The following is a 19574-nucleotide window of genomic DNA, read 5'->3' as shown; positions in this document are numbered from 1 at the left end:
ACCCATAGTGTGTCCAGTGTTCATTTTACTGGTGGGCTTCACACAACAACTAATAACATAAACCCAGCAGAGCAAAGTGTTTATCTCTTTGTTCCCTGCCTGGCGAATTCCGGGCCACCCGCCCCCCTTTGCAGCATGTGTTCCCATGCACAGGCTGCAAATAGATGTTTAACATAAACATCCATTCTCATGCTGCAGGGGAACACCCACATTATGGTCGGTGATCATCAAATGACATGGAATGTTTACGAAAAAGTAAGGTTGCTCTGAGGCATCCTTACATATCCAGCACCTTCGGGGGGAAATGATGGCTGCCCCCCCCCCCCCCCACCGCATTACCACGAGAAAGCCTAGCGTTCTTATGGGAACGGACATGAAACGCTGGGCGTTTCCATATGTAATGGGGCTGCCCGCTGCCCCTCACCCACTGTCCTGGGTGTGCATTATTTGCAGTGGGGGCATGCAGTGTTAATGATTGCCTCTTTAAAAAGTCTGGAGATTTCTTACCAAACCTCTCACTTTCTGATTCTCTAACCCTATTACCTTTCACCCAGCATATCTCCACATGAGAGTAATGTGGAGGATCCAGACCAGGTTTTTGAGCAGTAGAAGCCAGGTGTGTAATCAGCAGCACCTGTGATTTCCTGATATAAGTGTTTCCAGGGCAGAGTGATGGTGGATTAGCTTCCCAAGCGATAGGCTGGGGTGTGGGCTATGGTCGGGACCACTTAATCATTTGCAAGTCTGTATATGCTGTGATTACCTGTATGCTGTTGCCTGTAATTACGCTTGCCTATGGAAATCATCTGGTATGCTGTGACCTGCTTTAGAAAATAAAAATCAAAGTCTTCATTTGAATCCCTGTGTATGTGATTCTTGTCACAATAAATAAATGTTTAAAATATAATAATAGTGCAAGATATTAAAATGGTGAATAAGTGAATGTAGTGTATAGTTTTTTCAATATTCCAGTTCTTATTTTCTTGTGCCTTGCTCCCCTTACATCGAGGGTCAAGGAAGCCTATCAACACCCATGAAATGCTGAGCATTTCCATGGGTGCAGCCTGTAGCGACCACCCCCCACCCATTTGCACCCAGTTTATGCACAGGGGTTAAAGTGAGGGGGAACCGGGTGGAAATAAAGTTCCACCACCTCTAATGGTGAGGTGGAACATTTACACCTCCACAGTAAATCTCACAGAAAAACATTCTAATTTGCAGGGGGATGCCAAAAACCCTACCACTGGCCGTGTCTCATCCTAATGGTGGGAGGGGAGGGGGTGTAATTAGGTGGCATAGAGAAATGAGTTCCCCCACATCTGCATGACCACTTTATGCCCTGTAGAAATGCACATGCACAGAAGAAAAACATTGATCCCTTGTGCGAACGTGCAGGGGAGTGAACCGACCAAAATAAGGCCCGTAATGTATGTATTTAGGAAACATGGGGCATGTGGGAACAGGCAGCTTGGGGGCCATGTGACAGATCATTAGGGCATTTGGGACACACAGTGGCAATATAATCTAGTAGTATAATCTTTTTTGTAAATGTATGAGAATCTGATCTCCCACTTCCACTGTGCTGTAGCTCCAACCATATTATCTACAGCTTTGCCAACCTATGCGTCCCACCTTTCCCCTATGGTGGCTCTGTCAGTCCCGGGCCCCACAATTTGTGATGGCAGCCCTGCTTTCATGAACTCATTTTGAACATCGGAACTTTATAACATTGATGGCCTAGAAGTGCTCCATCTTGAGTATTCTAAAATAAACTGTTACATGCTTGGAAAACTTCTTACTTCTCTGAGTGGGGTACGCCTTCTTTTAGAACATCATTGCCTTTAATTAATATTGAGTATAGAAGACCACAGAGATACCTTGATAGGCTTCCTTGACCCTCAATGTTAGGTGAGTGAGGTACGAAAAAATAAATGTAACTGGAATATTGAACAACTATTCATTACAGATGGAACCGGCTTCATTCAGCAGGGGTCTGGCGGTCGGATCGCCAACCGCCAGCCCGCCAGCTGCCGGAAGGGGACAAGCATGAGGCACTTGTGCGTCTCCTTCCGGTGGAGCTCCCCGTCGGTCGCCGCCCCCTCCCTGTCACTGTGTGCCGGTCCCTGCCACCTCCCCGCACCACTCCCCCTAACCCTGCCCATCTCCCTGAAGCGGAGACAGGCAGGGTTACCGTCCCCTGCCGCCGAAAAACTAGGATGCGTGTGCATGTGAGGTGCTCACGCATCGCAGTCAGATGGAGTGCCTCTCCTCCAGCGATCGCCAGCAGGGACATTCCCGGCGCTGGCTGAGATGTGCTCCATTAGTACATTCACTTGATCACATTTAATATTTTGCACTATTTTTAAATTTCATACATTTATGTATGTTTTTACTTTTTATGTATAAAATATATTCACTTTGAGATCATCATTCACGATACGAAGATTCATGAGGAAGAACATCCACACTCATGATGAAGTTTTAGGTGGACACACTGGAACAGTGACATCTCAAGGAACATTTCCTCATCTGTATACCACTCCAAGGGACCTACCGTATTATCATTGTTCACTTATAATTTTTCTCACAGTGCCACTTGATTGTACTATTACCCACCTCTCGTTTTTTTCTTGTACTACATTTATTCAGATGTGGTGACTTCTGTTGGGATTTAGTTTGTCCTGGGTTGCATTGCACCTAGAGAAATTTATACCAACATCCTTTCTTTAAGCATGTCTATACGTGATTCCCCTGCACAATTGTCAGGGGATCGGGGGATTACCCTCATACACGGCACGTTTATAGCTCCCTTTAGATTGAATATATATATCAATATTGTAAAATCCTTACCTGCTCTTGAGGTGAAAAGACTCACATTCTGTGAATTAAAGAAATAAAATATTCTAGTTACATGCAAATGGTTTACTAGTAAAGCTGATCAATATGATGACAACAGAAACTTCAACAGAGGACCAAGTTTTAGATATTTGTAACATAATTTTCTGAAAATATGTGACTAAAGACTAATCACCATGAAGTCTAATGACAAGTCATCATACAACAGAACATTTTTCCATCCTTTGTATTGATGTCTAATACATGTTTGACTAAATGTGACAGAATGTTACGAACAATGTATTATGAAAGAAACTCACCTGAAAAATTGTTATCCAACATGTGATTCTTTATCATGTAAAGTTTTATTGCAATAAAAATGACAGCAAAAACTGTGCCCAAACAGCCGCCAATGACAGCATACCGTATATCTAAGAAAAAAAGGAAATCAATTATGTCAATGATTTTTTAATATAGGAGTCTGAATAAGCCAGAGGCTAGTATAGCCAGTGTGTTCATTCAAAATGTGAATTGTAAGTGTGATTACAATGAATAGACTTATGGGGCCTACACATGGGCCAATGTAATGGCATTTTGTAAGTGGTCTCCCTGCACCTGTGTGTAGGAAATCCCGGGCGGGACTGAGTGCTGAGCGATCTGTCTGGTCCAGTGTTCTCCGAAGAGAACACTGGCCCGGACTGGCAATTACAATATCCAGATATATCCAGCATGCTAAATCTTAATCGCCGGTCAGGGTCAGCTCTTTCTCTGCATTACCAGTCCCTTTGAGTGCCACCACACCACATCACTGTGTATGTGTGTGTGTATGTATATATATATATATATATATATATATATATACAGGTCGAGTATCCCGTATCCGAATATCCGTTATCCGAATTATTCCGAAAACCAGACATTCCAGAAAGTGAAAAAAAAAAATTTTTGTGCTAAAAACTCACTGGGGACATTTGTAACAGCATCACTGGGGACATGATATGTAACTGGCACTATATATGTGCAAGACAATGATTGCTTGGCATTCAAATTCACTGCTGAGATAGTACACACATTTTGTTTCACGTTTTGAAACCTTGTTTTTTGAACAAATAAAATATATTTGTGTGTATTTTATGTGGTAATAAAATATATATTTGTGTGTATATTATGTGTTTATACAGCATAAATGCAAGATACTTCAAAATACATCATTGAAATATTAAAATATTCCGAAATACGGAATAATCCGTTATCCAAAATTCTCCTGGTCCCGAGCATTTTGGATAAGGGATACTCAACCTGTATATATATATATATATATATATATATATATATATATATATATATATATATATATATATATATATATATATAGTAGATCCAGACTGCGCACAGCCACAAGCTTCAGAAAATAGGAGTGCGTCCTTGGGTCAGGATGTAGTGCAGCTCTCTCCAAATAAAGCCAGACCTTAGCTTTAATTGTCCCAATCACATGTAGAAAGAAATTGGAGAAAAAGCGCAGATATGAGCAAAGTGTAAAACAAATTTTACTAAAAGTGCAGGCTCACATACATCATAGATAACAGCAAACAGCTTGCCACAGTGATATCCAACACGGTGCACCAACGACTTGAATAGCCGGGACCAGCCTTTTCGCCGCCGCTAGGGCCTCCGTGGTCAGGAACTCCAAAAGCACAATGTTGTCAGTTTAGGCCACGCCCAACCGGTTTCGTCATCTGGGGACTTCGTCAGGGGGTGTAGCCATCCAAAGTACTGGTGTTATACTTATAGTAGGTTGCACAGCTTATATTGATGTGCTGACGAGCTGCTTTAGTCATGCTCCAAGCTCTCAGTGATACCTATCAACATCGTTAAAGCTAATTGCCTAGCAGCAGTAATAAACCATTTATAAAGACACAAAGAAAGAAAAAATATATGTGCCTCTCACTGCAATTAAAGGTGATTTTATTCCGTTTGTGACCAAATATAATAAAGACAGCCAGAAAATAAAACAAATTCTGGACAGACATTGGGGTGTCCTTTTGTTGGACCCGATTCTAAGAATGGTAATACCCAAGAGGCCCCAGGTAGTTTTTAAACGTGCTGCCACACTAAAAACTTGCTTAGCACCAAGTCATCTAAAGAAAAAAGATGATGTAAATTGGTTACAGACCACCAAAGGTTTTTTTCCATGCACTAAGTGCAAAATGTGTCAATATGTCGATAAAGATAAATTTAAATACTGGGACACTGACCTTCAAAAATCCTGGAATATCCGCAGTAAAATGACCTGTTTGAGCACTCACGTTATTTATATGATATCCTGCAGTTGCGGGAAGAAATATATAGGAAAAACTAAGCGGCAGCTTAAAATCAGAATGCTCGAACACACACGGAATATTCGGAATAAATTAAAAACTCATAGTGTCTCGAGGCATTTTCTTGCATGTAATAATGGTGATTTGAAGCAGTTTTCCTTTAAAGCCCTAGAACAAATTTCATTGGACGAACGCGGGGGTGATATTTTAAAGAAATTAAGTAGGCGTGAAACCTACTGGATATATAATATTGGCACATTAGCACCCAGTGGTATGAATGAAGGCTGTGACGTCAATTCTTTCCTATACTGAGTGAGCGCTCTTATATCTATGTTGCTGGCATAGCACTGTGTTGGGTCTGCGGACCCCAGAGCTATCGCATACAGTGCATTGGATAGAGTGATCCTGGTATGGGCTGACTGCACAGCCTGATTTCCTTCTTGTATTGAAAGATATGTATATTCCTTTGACATATGTAATGTTGAGAATATTGCTGTCCGTAATCAAAGCTATAGACGGACTTTCTGTTTATATAATAGAAACATAGAAACATAGAATTTGACGGCAGATAAGAACCATTTGGCCCATCTAGTCTGCCCCTTTTTTACCCTTCAGGTAAACTCAACCCTTTTTAATCCTTATTTCTTTGTAAGGATATTCATATGCCTATCCCAAGCATGTTTAAATTGTTCTACTGTCTTAGCCTCTACCACCTCTGATGGGAGGCTATTCCACTTATCCACTACCCTTTCTGTGAAGTAATTCTTTCTAACATTTCCCCTGAACCTACCTCCCTCCAGTTTCAGTGCATGTCCTCGTGTTTTATTACTTGTTTTCCTTTGAAGAAAATTTCCCACCTGTACTATGTTAAAACCCTTGATATATTTGAAGATTTCTATCATGTCCCCCCTTTCCCTTCTCTGCTCCAAACTATACATGTTAAGATCTTTTAGTCTATCCAGGTAAGTTTTGTGATGTAGGCCATGCACCATTTTAGTTGCCCTTCTTTGTACACTCTCCAATGTATTTATATCCTTCTGAAGATATGGTCTCCAGAACTGGACACAGTATTCCAGATGAGGTCGTACCAATGACCTATAAAGTGGCATTATTACGTCTTTTTTTCTGCTACTGATTCCTCTCCCTATGCAACCAAGCATCTGACTAGCCTTCCTCATTGCTTTGTTACATTGCCTCCCTGCCTTTAAGTCACTTGAAATAGTGACTCCTAGATCTCTTTCCTCCTCAGTAGTTTCCATTATAGTACCCTTGATACTATATTGAGCCTTTGGGTTTTTGAGTCCCAAGTGCATAATTTTGCATTTTTTAGCATTAAACTGTAGTTGCCATTCTCTTGACCAATTCTCAAGTTTACTTAGATCATCAGTCATTTGATTTACCCCTCCTGGTGTGTCTACTCTGTTGCATATCTTTGTATCATCTGCAAAAAGGCATACTTTCCCTTCAATACCATTTGCAATGTCACTAACAAAGATATTAAAGAGCACTGGTCCAAGTACAGATCCCTGGGGTACTCCACTGGTAACATGTCCCTCCATAGAATGCACTCCATTTACGACAACTGTCTGTTTCCTATCCTGCAACCAGGTTCTTATCCATTTAATTGTTTTATAATCCAATCCCACACTTTCAAGTTTATTTAGCAGCCTGCGATGTGGGACAGTGTCAAATGCCTTACTAAAGTCTAGATATGCCACATCTACAGCCCCCCCTTCATCTAGTATTTTGGTCACGGAGTCAAAAAAGTCAATGAGACTAATAGTTATCTCTTTTCTCCTTTTCTTCTTTTTTATACATGATAACATGTTAGTCCTGTTTATATATAAAAGTCTTTTTCTCTTTCTTGCATGAATAATGATGGCATGTTTCTTATAATGCGGAGTTGCTACAATGAGCATATGTATCTCTTTATGCTTCGCTACATAATTTTTTTTTAAAAAGTAATCATTAACCCCTTCCCGACATTTGACGTATATATACGTCATGGCCGGGAAGTACTTCCCGACACATGACGTATATATACGTCATGACTTCTAACTGTCACTGCGTCTAGAGACGCAGTGACAGAGGGACGATGTCTGCTGTCCCTGACAGCAGACATGTCCCTGCATGCCCAGGGGGGGCTGCGATGCAGCCCCCCCGTCGGTGATCGCTGTGATTGGCTGTTCAGTGTGAACAGCCAATTACAGCGTTTTCTGTGTCACCGGCGAATAACGTTCGCCGGTGACACGGGATCGGAGGTGATTGGTGCTGTAAAGTACAGCACCAATCACCGCGGGGTGTAAGGGTGACACTGGTGTCACCCCACCTCACCCCGCCCGCCCCCAAAGGCCGTGATTGGTCCGTCGGACCGACGGACCAATCACAGCCATGGAGGGGGGTTTAAACTAACGGGGACTACACTGCAGACGCCATTCCGGTCTGGAATAGCGTGCAGTGCGGTCACCGTGCCCAGCTGTCGCCATTTACTGACCAGAACCTTGCTCAATACTTACCTGATCACTGCTTGGGATCTTGCTTCATCTTGTGACATCCTGTGCTGTGTTGTGCTGTGTTGTGCTGCTACAGTGTCATCGAGTTAGAGAGAGAGAGAGATAGAGAGAGAGAGATGGAGAGGCCTAGTGACAGAGAGTGCTATATTTTGTGCTGCTGCAGTGTAATAGAGTTATAGATAGAGAGATAGAGAGAGAGAGATAGAGAGAGATAGAGAGATAGTGACAGATCGTGCTATATATTTTTTATATAACTGACTGCTGCCCCCCCTTTTGTGCTGATCAGTATAAATTAACTGATCAGCAACTTTTTGGGGGCGCAGGGTATTTTTTATATATATATATACCTGTCAGTGCTGCTGCTGTGTCATAGAGTGATAGATAGTGAGAGATAGAGAGATAGAGAGATAGAGAGAGATAGTGACAGAGAGTGATAGAGACTGCTATATTGTGTGTCTGCTGCCCCCCTTTTGTGCACCCCCAGCAACTTTTTGGGGGTGCAGGGGTTATTTTTCATATATATAACTGTCAGTGCTGCTGCTGCAGTGTCATAGAGTGATAGATAGTGAGAGATAGAGAGATAGAGAGAGATAGTGACAGAGAGTGATAGAGAGTGCTAAATTTTGTGTCTGCTGCCCCCGCCTTTTGTGCTGATCACTATATCTGAGGTGATCAGCAACTTTTTAGGGGTGCAGAGGTTTTTTTTTTTATATATACCTGCCAGTTGCACTGTCAGTTGCACCAAAGGTTGTGCACCTGCTGCCCCTCACTGGTAATCAGTGTCGCATCACTGATCACCTTTTTTTTGTGTGTGCTGTGGGGTCTTTTTTTAATTTTTTTCTTACACACACTGTGATTTTGGGGGTGTCCTGTGGCCGCTGTGCGCTGATCAGTGACGTACATCACTGATCATCTTTTTCGGCACAGGGTTGATCTATTTTTTTTGATCAAATTCCTGTTGCCTTTGAGCGCTGTTCAGTGACGGACGTTACTGACCAACATCTGTGCTCAATTTTTGGCGCAGGACCTTTTTTTTTTTTTTTTTAACCCTTTCAATTTTTTTTTTTTAACCCCTTCAATTTTTTTTTTTTTTAACCCCTTCATTTTTTTTTTTGTATAAAGTATTTTTTTTTCTGCACTACATACACACTACACACTACATACCCCCCTGGTTGAAATAAAGTTTGTACCCCCCCCTACACTATACACGTGTTGAAACATTTCACTACCAGTAACACAAAAATAAAAATGGCATCCCAAATGTCATCCCAAATGTCATCCCAAATGTCATCCCAGTCATCCAGAAGAATGTATTCAGTGGAGGAGGCATATGCCATGCTTGCTTCTGACTCTGACACAGCCAGTGATGCAAGCGGGGAATTTGAAGGATTCGCCTTAAGCTCCTCTTCCTCCTCTGGTGATGAGGGACCCCCTCAAAGACGCCCCCGTAGAGCAGCTGAGACCCCCCCCCCAATAATTGATCTCGTATGGACCCCACCACCAGACAATTTTGAGCCCCAGGTTTCTGAGTTTTTGGCCATGCCAGGAATCCAATTTGATTCCACAGGTCTCAGAGAAATTGACTTTTTCAAAGTCTTTTTCTCTGATGATTTTATAAATTTAATGGTGGACCAAACTAATTTATATGCCCAGCAGTTTATTGCCCAAAACCCCACGTCATCATTTGCTAGGTGGACCCCTGTAGATGCAGTAGAGATGATGACGTTTTGGGGTCTGGTGTTTCATATGGGCATAGTAAAAAAGCCAGAAATTAGGCAATATTGGAGTACAGATGTTCTGTACAGCACCCCATTTTACCGTATGGCCATGCCCCGGGCTCGATTTGAGACGACCCTTAAATTTTTGCATTACAACGATAATGCACAGTGCCCACCCAGAGATGATCCCACCTTTGACCGGCTATTCAAAGTCAGGCCGGTCATTGATCATTTCAGTGCCAAATTTGAAGAGATGTACATCCCAGATAAATTCATTTGCATAGACGAGTCCCTTATACATTTTAAAGGAAGGGTTAAATTCCGCCAGTACCTTCCCAGTAAGAGGGCAAGGTATGGCATAAAAATGTATAAGCTGTGTGAAAGCACCTCAGGGTACACTCACAGGTTTAGGGTATATGAAGGGAAGGATTCAAGAATTGAACCGCCAGAATGCCCCCCCTCCCTCGTAGGTGTTAGTGGAAAAATTGTCTGGGATTTAGTGCACCCCTTTCTGGATAAAGGTTATCACCTCTATGTGGATAACTTTTACACTAGCATCCCCCTGTTTAAGGCCCTTGGTTCAAGAGGTACAGCAGCTTGCGGTACTGTGCGCAAGAACCAAAGAGGCCTCCCAAAAACGCACATTGCCCAAGTAATGAGAAGGGGTGAAAGCAGGGGAATATGCACCGAAAATATGTTGTTGGTCAAATATAAGGACAAGAGGGATGTCCTTATACTGACAACAATTCACGGAGACAGTACCACCTCCGTCCCTGTACGAGGTACCAGTACCCACACCTCAAAACCTAATTGTATCCTGGATTACAATAGGTACATGGGCGGAGTGGATCTTTCAGATCAGGTACTGAAGCCGTACAGTGCCCTGCGGAAAACAAAAATCTGGTACAAGAAGCTGGCCGTGTATATCATCCAGATGGCACTGTATAACGCTTACGTGCTATTCCGTTCTACCGGCCAGAGGGGGACATTTATGCACTTTCAAGAGGAAGTCATAAAGGGCCTAGTATTTGGGAACCAGCAGGCAGAGGGCCCCAGTACTTCTAGTACTGGCCCCCGTATTGTACCAGGGCAGCATTTTCCGAACGAAATCCCCTCCACTGCAAGAAAGGGCAGGACACAAAAAAGGTGCAAAGTTTGCTATAAAAAGGGAATAAGAAAGGAAACTATTTTCCACTGTGAAACTTGCCCCGACAAACCCGGCCTATGTATAAAGGAGTGTTTTAAAATATACCACACATCTATGGATTATTAGGTTCATCATTTCACCGTGCTTCGGGGGTCTTGCTAATGCCACATAGCACCCACCAACATTCCACCAGAATCTGAGCTGCAAAATCCAAAAATCACTCCTTCCCTTCTGAGTCCTGCCATGCACCCAACTGGTATTTTTTGGTCACATATGAGGCATTGCCATACTCGGGAGAAATTGGGGCACATATTTTGGGGTGCTTTTTCTCCTTCATACCTTATGAAAATGAAAAATTTTGAGCCAGAACTGCATTTTTGTGTAAAAAAATGTAATTTTTCATTTTCACTGCCCAGTTGTATCAAAATTGGTGAAACCCCTGGGGGTTTGAAATGTACACTATACCCCTAGATGAATTCCCTGAGGGGTGTAGTTTGCAAAATGGGGTCACTTGTGGGGGGGTTCCACTGTATTGGTGCTTTGGGGGTCTTGCTAATGCGACATAGCACCCACCATCATTCCACCAGAATTTGTGCTGCAAAATCCAAATATCACTCCTTCCCTTCTGAGTCCTGCCACTTTTTGGTCACACATGAGGCATTGCCGTACTCGGGAGAAATTGGGGCACATTTTGGGGTGCTTTGTCTCCTTCATTCCTTCTGAAAATGAAAAATTTTGAGCCAGAACTGCATTTTTGTGTAAAAAAATGTAATTTTTCATTTTCACTGCCCACTTGTATCAAAATTGGTGAAACCCCTGGGGGTTTGAAATGTACACTATACCCCTAGATCAATTCCCTGAGGGGTGTAGTTTGCAAAATGGGGTGACTTGTGGGGGGGTTCCACTGTATTGGTGCAACATAGCACCCACCATTCATTCCACCAAAATCTGTGCTGCAAAATCCAAAAATCACTCCTTCCCTTCTGAGTCCTGCCATGCACCCAACTGGTATTTTTTGGTCACATGTGAGGCATTGCCGTACTCGGGAGAAATTGGGGCACAGATTTTGGGGTGCTTTTTCACCTTCACACCTTCTGAAAATGAAAAATTTTGAGCCAGAACTGCATTTTTGTGTAAAAAAATTTAATTTTTCATTTTCACTGCCCACTTGTATCAAAATTGGTGAAACCCCTGGGGGTTTGAAATGTACACTATACCCCTAGATGAATTCCCTGAGGGGTGTAGTTTGCAAAATGGGGTCACTTGTGGGGGGGTTCCACTGTATTGGTGCTTGGGGGGTCTTGCTAATGCGACATAGCACCCACCAAAATTCCACCAGAATCTGAGCTGCAAAATCCAAAAATCACTCCTTCCCTTCTGAGTCCTGCCATGCACCCAACTGGTATTTTTTGGTCACATGTGAGGCATTGCCGTACTCGGGAGAAATTGGGGCACAGATTTTGGGGTGCTTTTTCTCCTTCATACCTTCTGAAAATGAAAAATTTTGAGCCAGAACTGCATTTTTGTGTAAAAAAAATGTAATTTTTCATTTTCACTGCCCAGTTGTATCAAAATTGGTGAAACCCCTGGGGGTTTGAAATGTACACTATACCCCTAGTTGAATTCCCTGAGGGGTGTAGTTTGCAAAATGGGGTCACTTGTGGGGGGGTTCCACTGTATTGGTGCTTGGGGGGTCTTGCTAATGCGACATAGCACCCACCAAAATTCCACCAGAATCTGAGCTGCAAAATCCAAAAATCACTCCTTCCCTTCTGAGTCCTGCCATGCACCCAACTGGTATTTTTTAGTCACATGTGAGGCATTGCCGTACTCGGGAGAAATTGGGGCACAGATTTTGGGGTGCTTTTTCTCCTTCATACCTTCTGAAAATGAAAAATTTTGAGCCAGAACTGCATTTTTGTGTAAAAAAATGTAATTTTTAATTTTCACTGCCCAGTTGTATCAAAATTGGTGAAACCCCTGGGGGTTTGAAATGTACACTATACCCCTAGTTGAATTCCCTGAGGGGTGTAGTTTGCAAAATGGGGTCACTTGTGGGGGGTTCCACTGTATTGGTGCTTGGGGGGTCTTGCTAATGCGACATAGCACCCACCAAAATTCCACCAGAATCTGAGCTGCAAAATCCAAAAATCACTCCTTCCCTTCTGAGTCCTGCCATGCACCCAACTGGTATTTTTTGGTCACATGTGAGGCATTTCCGTACTCGGGAGAAATTGGGGCACAGATTTTGGGGTGCTTTTTCTCCTTCATACCTTCTGAAAATGAAAAATTTTGAGCCAGAACTGCATTTTTGTGTAAAAAAATGTAATTTTTCATTTTCACTGCCCAGTTGTATCAAAATTGGTGAAACCCCTGGGGGTTTGAAATGTACACTATACCCCTAGATGAATTCCCTGAGGGGTGTAGTTTGCAAAATGGGGTCACTTGTGGGGGGGTTCCACTGTATTGGTGCTTGGGGGGTCTTGCTAATGCGACATAGCACCCACCAAAATTCCACCAGAATCTGAGCTGCAAAATCCAAAAATCACTCCTTCCCTTCTGAGTCCTGCCATGCACCCAACTGGTATTTTTTGGTCACATGTGAGGCATTGCCGTACTCGGGAGAAATTGGGGCACAGATTTTGGGGTGCTTTTTCTCCTTCATACCTTCTGAAAATGAAAAATTTTGAGCCAGAACTGCATTTTTGTGTAAAAAAATGTAATTTTTCATTTGCACAGCCCAGTTGTACCACAATTGGTGAAACCCCTGGGGGTTTGAAATGTACACTATACCCCTAGATGAATTCCCTGAGGGGTGTAGTTTGCAAAATGGGGTCACTTGTGGGGGGGTTCCACTGTATTTGTGCTTGGGGGGTCTTGCTAATGCGACATAGCACCCACCAAAATTCCACCAGAATCTGAGCTGCAAAATCCAAAAATCACTCCTTCCCTTCTGAGTCCTGCCATGCACCCAACTGGTATTTTTTGGTCACATGTGATGCATTGCCGTACTCGGGAGAAATTGGGGCACAGATTTTGGGGTGCTTTTTCTCCTTCATACCTTCTGAAAATGAAAAATTTTGAGCCAGAACTGCATTTTTGTGTAAAAAAATTTAATTTTTCATTTTCACTGCCCACTTGTATCAAAATTGGTGAAACCCCTGGGGGTTTGAAATGTACACTATACCCCTAGATGAATTCCCTGAGGGGTGTACTTTGCAAAATTGGGTGACTTGTGGGGGGGTTCCACTGTATTGGTGCAACATAGCACCCACCATTCATTCCACCAAAATCTGTGCTGCAAAATCCAAAAATCACTCCTTCCCTTCTGAGTCCTGCCATGCACCCAACTGGTATTTTTTGGTCACATGTGAGGCATTGCCGTACTCGGGAGAAATTGGGGCACAGATTTTGGGGTGCTTTTTCTCCTTCATACCTTCTGAAAATGAAAAATTTTGAGCCAGAACTGCATTTTTGTGTAAAAAAATGTAATTTTTCATTTTCACTGCCCAGTTGTATCAAAATTGGTGAAACCCCTGGGGGTTTGAAATGTACACTATACCCCTAGATGAATTCCCTGAGGGGTGTAGTTTGCAAAATGGGGTCACTTGTGGGGGGGTTCCACTGTATTGGTGCTTGGGGGGTCTTGCTAATGCGACATAGCACCCACCAAAATTCCACCAGAATCTGAGCTGCAAAATCCAAAAATCACTCCTTCCCTTCTGAGTCCTGCCATGCACCCAACTGGTATTTTTTGGTCACATGTGAGGCATTGCCGTACTCGGGAGAAATTGGGGCACATATTTTGGGGTGCTTTTTCTCCTTCATACCTTCTGAAAATGAAAAATTTTGAGCCAGAACTGCATTTTTGTGTAAAAAAATGTAATTTTTCATTTTCACTGCCCACTTGTATCAAAATTGGTGAAACCCCTGGGGGTTTGAAATGTACACTATACCCCTAGATGAATTCCCTGAGGGGTGTACTTTGCAAAATGGGGTCACTTGTGGGGGGGTTTCACTGTATTGGTGCAACATAGCACCCACCATTCATTCCACCAAAATCTGTGCTGCAAAATCCAAAAATCACTCCTTCCCTTCTGAGTCCTGCCATGCACCCAACTGGTATTTTTTGGTCACATGTGAGGCATTGCCGTACTCGGGAGAAATTGGGGCACAGATTTTGGGGTGCTTTTTCTCCTTCATACCTTCTGAAAATGAAAAATTTTGAGCCAGAACTGCATTTTTGTGTAAAAAAATTTAATTTTTCATTTTCACTGCCCACTTGTATCAAAATTGGTGAAACCCCTGGGGGTTTGAAATGTACACTATACCCCTAGATGAATTCCCTGAGGGGTGTAGTTTGCAAAATGGGGTCACTTGTGGGGGGGTTCCTAACTTTTAGCATCTTATGGTGCCTAGAAACCTACATGGTGCCTAAAAAATAATCTCATAAAAAGGAGGCTCCAAAATCAAGTAGGTGCTCCTTCTATTATGAAGCCTGTGGTTTGGTCAACGTGCACACTAGGGCCACATATAGGATATTTATGAAAACAAAAGAATTGGGGGAATCAATTTTTAGTCACATTTCTCTAGTAAAATGTACTGTGTTCCTTAGAAAAATGTATTAAAATTGCAAATCTGCAAAAAAAATGAAATTTTGAAATTTCACCTACACTTTGTTTTAATTCCTGTGAAACACCTAAAGGGTTAACAAACTTCCAAAATGCTGTTTTGAATACTGTGAGGGGTGCAGTTTTTGAAATGGTATCATTTATGGGGGTGTCTCACATACAAGTCCCTCAAAGTCACATCAGAACTGAACTGGTCCCTAAAAAAATCAGTGTTTGAAATTTTCTTGAAAATTTGAGAATTTGCTATTCATATTGTAAGCCTCCTAGTGTCCAAAAAAATTAAAAGGAAGTTGAAATAATGATGTCAACATAAAGTAGACATATGGTCTATGTTAGTTATTAACTATTCTGAGTGGTATGATTATTTGTCTCACAAGCAGAAAATTTAACATTTTGCAAATTGCTAAATTTTCCATTTTTTTACGACATTTTGGTATTTTTCACAAAAAAACACAGACTGTATCGACCCAAATTTACCACTAATTTGAAGTACAATGTGTCACGAAAAAAACAATCTCAAAATCACTGGGATAAGTAAAAGCAAAAAAAAGTTATCCCCACTTAAGTGAGACATGTCAGATTTGAAAAAAAGGGCTCTGTCAGGAACGCAAAAACTGGCTCTGTCAGGAAGGGGTTAAACATTTTATGATATTTTTACATACCTGCATATTGTGCAGATTTATATTTTCTATGTATATGCAATTTTTTTTTAATTGTTGTATATTAATTGTATTGTATTATATTTGTATTTTTATGTATTGATTGTATTTTACTTATGTGTGTGAGGCACATATTTTTTCTTTCTTTGTGTCTTTATAAATGGTTTATTACTGCTGCTAGGCAATTAGCTTTAACGTTGATAGGTATCACTGAGAGCTTGGAGCATGACTAAAGCAGCTCGTCAGCACATCAATATCAGCTGTGCGACCTACTATAAGTATAACACCAGTACTTTGGATGGCTACACCCCCTGACGAAGTCCCCAGATGACGAAACCGGTTGGGCGTGGCCTAAACTGACAACATTGTGCTTTTGGAGTTCCTGACCACGGAGGCCCTAGCGGCGGCGAAAAGGCTGGTCCCGGCTATTCAAGTCGTTGGTGCACCGTGTTGGATATCACTGTGGCAAGCTGTTTGCTGTTATCTATGATGTATGTGAGCCTGCACTTTTAGTAAAATTTGTTTTACACTTTGCTCATATCTGCGCTTTTTCTCCAATTTCTTTCTATATATATATATATATATATATATATATATATATATATATATATATATATATATATATATTATATAAAATGGAGAAGGCCTGGCACTCCCGCAGCTGGGTCCGAATACCCCGGTGCCTTCCAGGACAGGTAGGTAGAGGAATGGAAGAGGCGGCACTCAAATGGGATTTTTCAAAAGTGTATTGTTGCAAAAGAAAGGACCAATGTTTCGGGGTCTTAATCACCCCTTTGTCAAGGTGCAAGTGGAAATCACTTGCACCTTGACAAAGGGGTGATTAAGACCCCGAAACGTTGGTCCTTTCTTTTGCAACAATACACTTTTGAAAAATCCCATTTGAGTGCCGCCTCTTCCATTCCTCTATATATATATATATATATATATATATATATATATATATATATATATATATATATATATATATATATATATATATATATATATATATACGTATTTGTCCATAATGTCATAGACGCCAGTCACTGCTCATTTCATGATGATTAAAAAGTTTGGTACTTATGTAATATCTGGGCTCCCGTTTTTCTTATGAGACTGCGTCCCCTCGCGGGGCTCGCTGCGCTCGCCACGCTTCGGGCATGGTGGCTCGCTGCGCTCGCCACACTATATAAAATCAACTCCATGCGTAGTTGGATAGTAGGAGTATGAAATAATGGGGTGCATTTAACATGGGAGCCCAGATAATACATAAGTACCAAAAGTTTTTACTTCATATTTGTATACATGCAACACTACAAAAATGCATGCTGCTTCACCAGTGTAAAAAAGACAATGGGATAGAGTCCATACGTTACTGTGGAGGTTATTCTGATCGTAGCGGCCAAACGTGCGTACGTTCGCTATTAACGTACGCTATCCGTACGCGGCCGTTGGGGTTAAGTCCACCCACAGATCAGCCGCATACGTACGGGCAGAAACAACGTCGAAGGGGAGTGGCGTACAATTGAGCGTACGCCAACGTACACGGACGGACCAGCCCTTACACTCCGACAACTGGCGTACAATTGAGCGTACGCCACCGTTTACGGACGTCTCTCGTCCGTCTTCCCACCGACTTCTTGCGGCTATCTGAGCGTACGCCAGCTTGCACGGACGGGTCCCTATTGTTTTCAATAGAAAACTCAGCTTATGTCACCGCTCGTGAGAGTGAGCGTACGTCCGTGTACGCTGGCATACCCTTCACATATATGGACCTGCAAATCTTGCCTTTCAACTATAATTATGAAAATTAATTAATTGATTGAATTAATTAATGTGCAAAATAGTGGGCATGGGCTTAAAACATTGCTGAAACATCCTTTGTAGGTGTTAGATGTGGTTTATGTTATTGTATTATAAATACAAAACCTATGTTTGTATTAGAGTGAACACGTTGACACATGTCGACTTGTGTAGATTGAGTGTGCTACTGTGTAAAGTCTATGAAAGCACGTAGTGAATGTGTATAACTGTTTAACAAATACCTACCTTAGCATATATAAGCAGGTCTTAAAAAGATTCGTACCTTAAATTAAACAAACCTTTAAATGTAGAGAAGTATAGAAAGATAAGCTTCCAATGTGTTTGAGTGCTGTGTGTGGCTTGCAGGTAGTGAAATCATGGTTTGGACTTAATAGACTGCAGCATTGGTTATTACATTCAGGTGTATGTGTTTGAGTAGTAATCAGCGTAAATTAGCAAACCCAGGCGCACGCTGGCATGCAGTATCTGTAGGGGTGGTCTGAGGTGGCGGTTGGCGGCCGCCTGTTTTGTGTCCGAAATGAACGGTGCTTTAGTCGATCGTGCGGTAGTAGCACCGTTCATTTTTGGTGCACACCCCCGTGTACGCCCATGTTTACGCCCATTTTCCCTCATTATTTCGGCCGCTCCCCTCAACACGCCCCTATGCCCGTACTCTCGCGTACAGGTTTTTTCGCACGGAGAGTCCCGTCCGTAAGCATTGTGGAGTGTTCGCGCCTGCGCATTAGCGAATGTACGCATGCGCAGATCATGAAAAACCCCGGAACGTACGCGTACGGCCCGGCCGCACCAACCAGAATAAGGCCCTTAGAACCAGCCATAGTTCCTATATATATATATATATAGAGAGAGAGAGAGAGAGAGATAAGGTTAGCACTCCAATGAGCCCAAGCTTTTCTGCAGGCTTGATGCAGGCTTGATAAATAAGGCTAGCAATGAATCTGGTGCCTTCCAAATCCCGGAGAGCCAGCTGGGTCTCTCGGTGCAGTATATCAGGTGTGGGGCGGCGGCACTCAGAAAAAAAGCATGAACAGACGGTGTTTAAAACCAACGTTTCAAAACCCGGAGGTTTTTTTATCAAGGTGTAGCGTGAGAACAAAGTACAAGCATTAGTGTTCTTACCTAAATAGGGACTGGCTCCGTCCGTGTTCCACGTCGGCGCCGGCCGGGGAGGCGCCGGAGAATGACGTCATCTCCCCTCAGCACGCTTTGCCGGGGGCACGGCAGGAGGCCTGTCATTGTGAACCAGTGGTTGTCATGGTAATGACGTGTTGCTGTAAAGCATATAAATGATTAATGGTCAATCAGTGGTATCTGCAAAGATAACTGTGGAATGAGGATTCCTGAGATTGACAACTCTCTGATACCGGGTGATTATTACATGTAATTGGTATTATTAAACTCTGAGGACGTCTATGTCTCTATAAGGGATTGTTTATGTGGTTACAGTGGATATGTACCAATCATAGAAAACAGCTCAGCCCCAGATTTTCATTAAGCCCCTTGGGGGCAAGGGTGTCAAGCATGAAAATCCAGCGGCTTTCTTTTTGAAGCAGCATGAGCGATCTATTTCCACCTCTTATAGGGGGCGGCACATGATCTATTATTTTATATCGTATGGATGTAATGGGATGTTTAGCCTGGCAAAAATGCCAGGCTACTGGCTGTTCACTCTTGCCAGTGGCGTTTGCGCTCTTGATCGCTGATCTGTGAGCTGCTGCTCTTTTTTAAAATGTGCGGTCTGTTTTGCCGACATAGTGTCGGCCGCACGGGCAGCTTAATAAATATATCACATATTTAGACATGCATCCGAGCCGATATCTGATCTTAAATTTTTTTCCCGTGAAGGGGTGGTAGAATGTATCCCCTGGGATCATGTGGCTGCATGTGGTGCAACCACAGCAGCGGTAGCATCCTGGTTTGGGTGCCCCT

The 19574-nt window shown here is 42.5% G+C and overlaps 1 protein-coding gene across 2 annotated transcripts in view; it reads right to left on the bottom strand.

Moving 5' to 3' along the window:
- The window catches only part of TMEM273 (transmembrane protein 273), a 51695-nt gene that overhangs the window by 5620 nt on the left and 26501 nt on the right, over positions 1-19574 (bottom strand). For both annotated transcript variants that reach the window (XM_083145374.1, XM_083145375.1), the window contains exons 3-4: positions 3156-3266; positions 2851-2878 (exon numbers count right to left, since the gene is read on the bottom strand). In XM_083145374.1, coding sequence (XP_083001500.1) covers positions 2851-2878; positions 3156-3266 — 139 coding nt within the window. The remainder of the gene's footprint in view (positions 1-2850; positions 2879-3155; positions 3267-19574) is intronic.

The sequence above is a fragment of the Crinia signifera genome, chromosome 6 (assembly GCF_055691185.1).
Source record: "Crinia signifera chromosome 6, ASM5569118v1, whole genome shotgun sequence".
Classification (NCBI taxonomy): domain Eukaryota; kingdom Metazoa; phylum Chordata; class Amphibia; order Anura; family Myobatrachidae; genus Crinia; species Crinia signifera.
The sequence above is the reverse complement of the archived record's forward strand: the minus strand, read 5'-3'. Positions and strand labels throughout refer to the sequence as shown.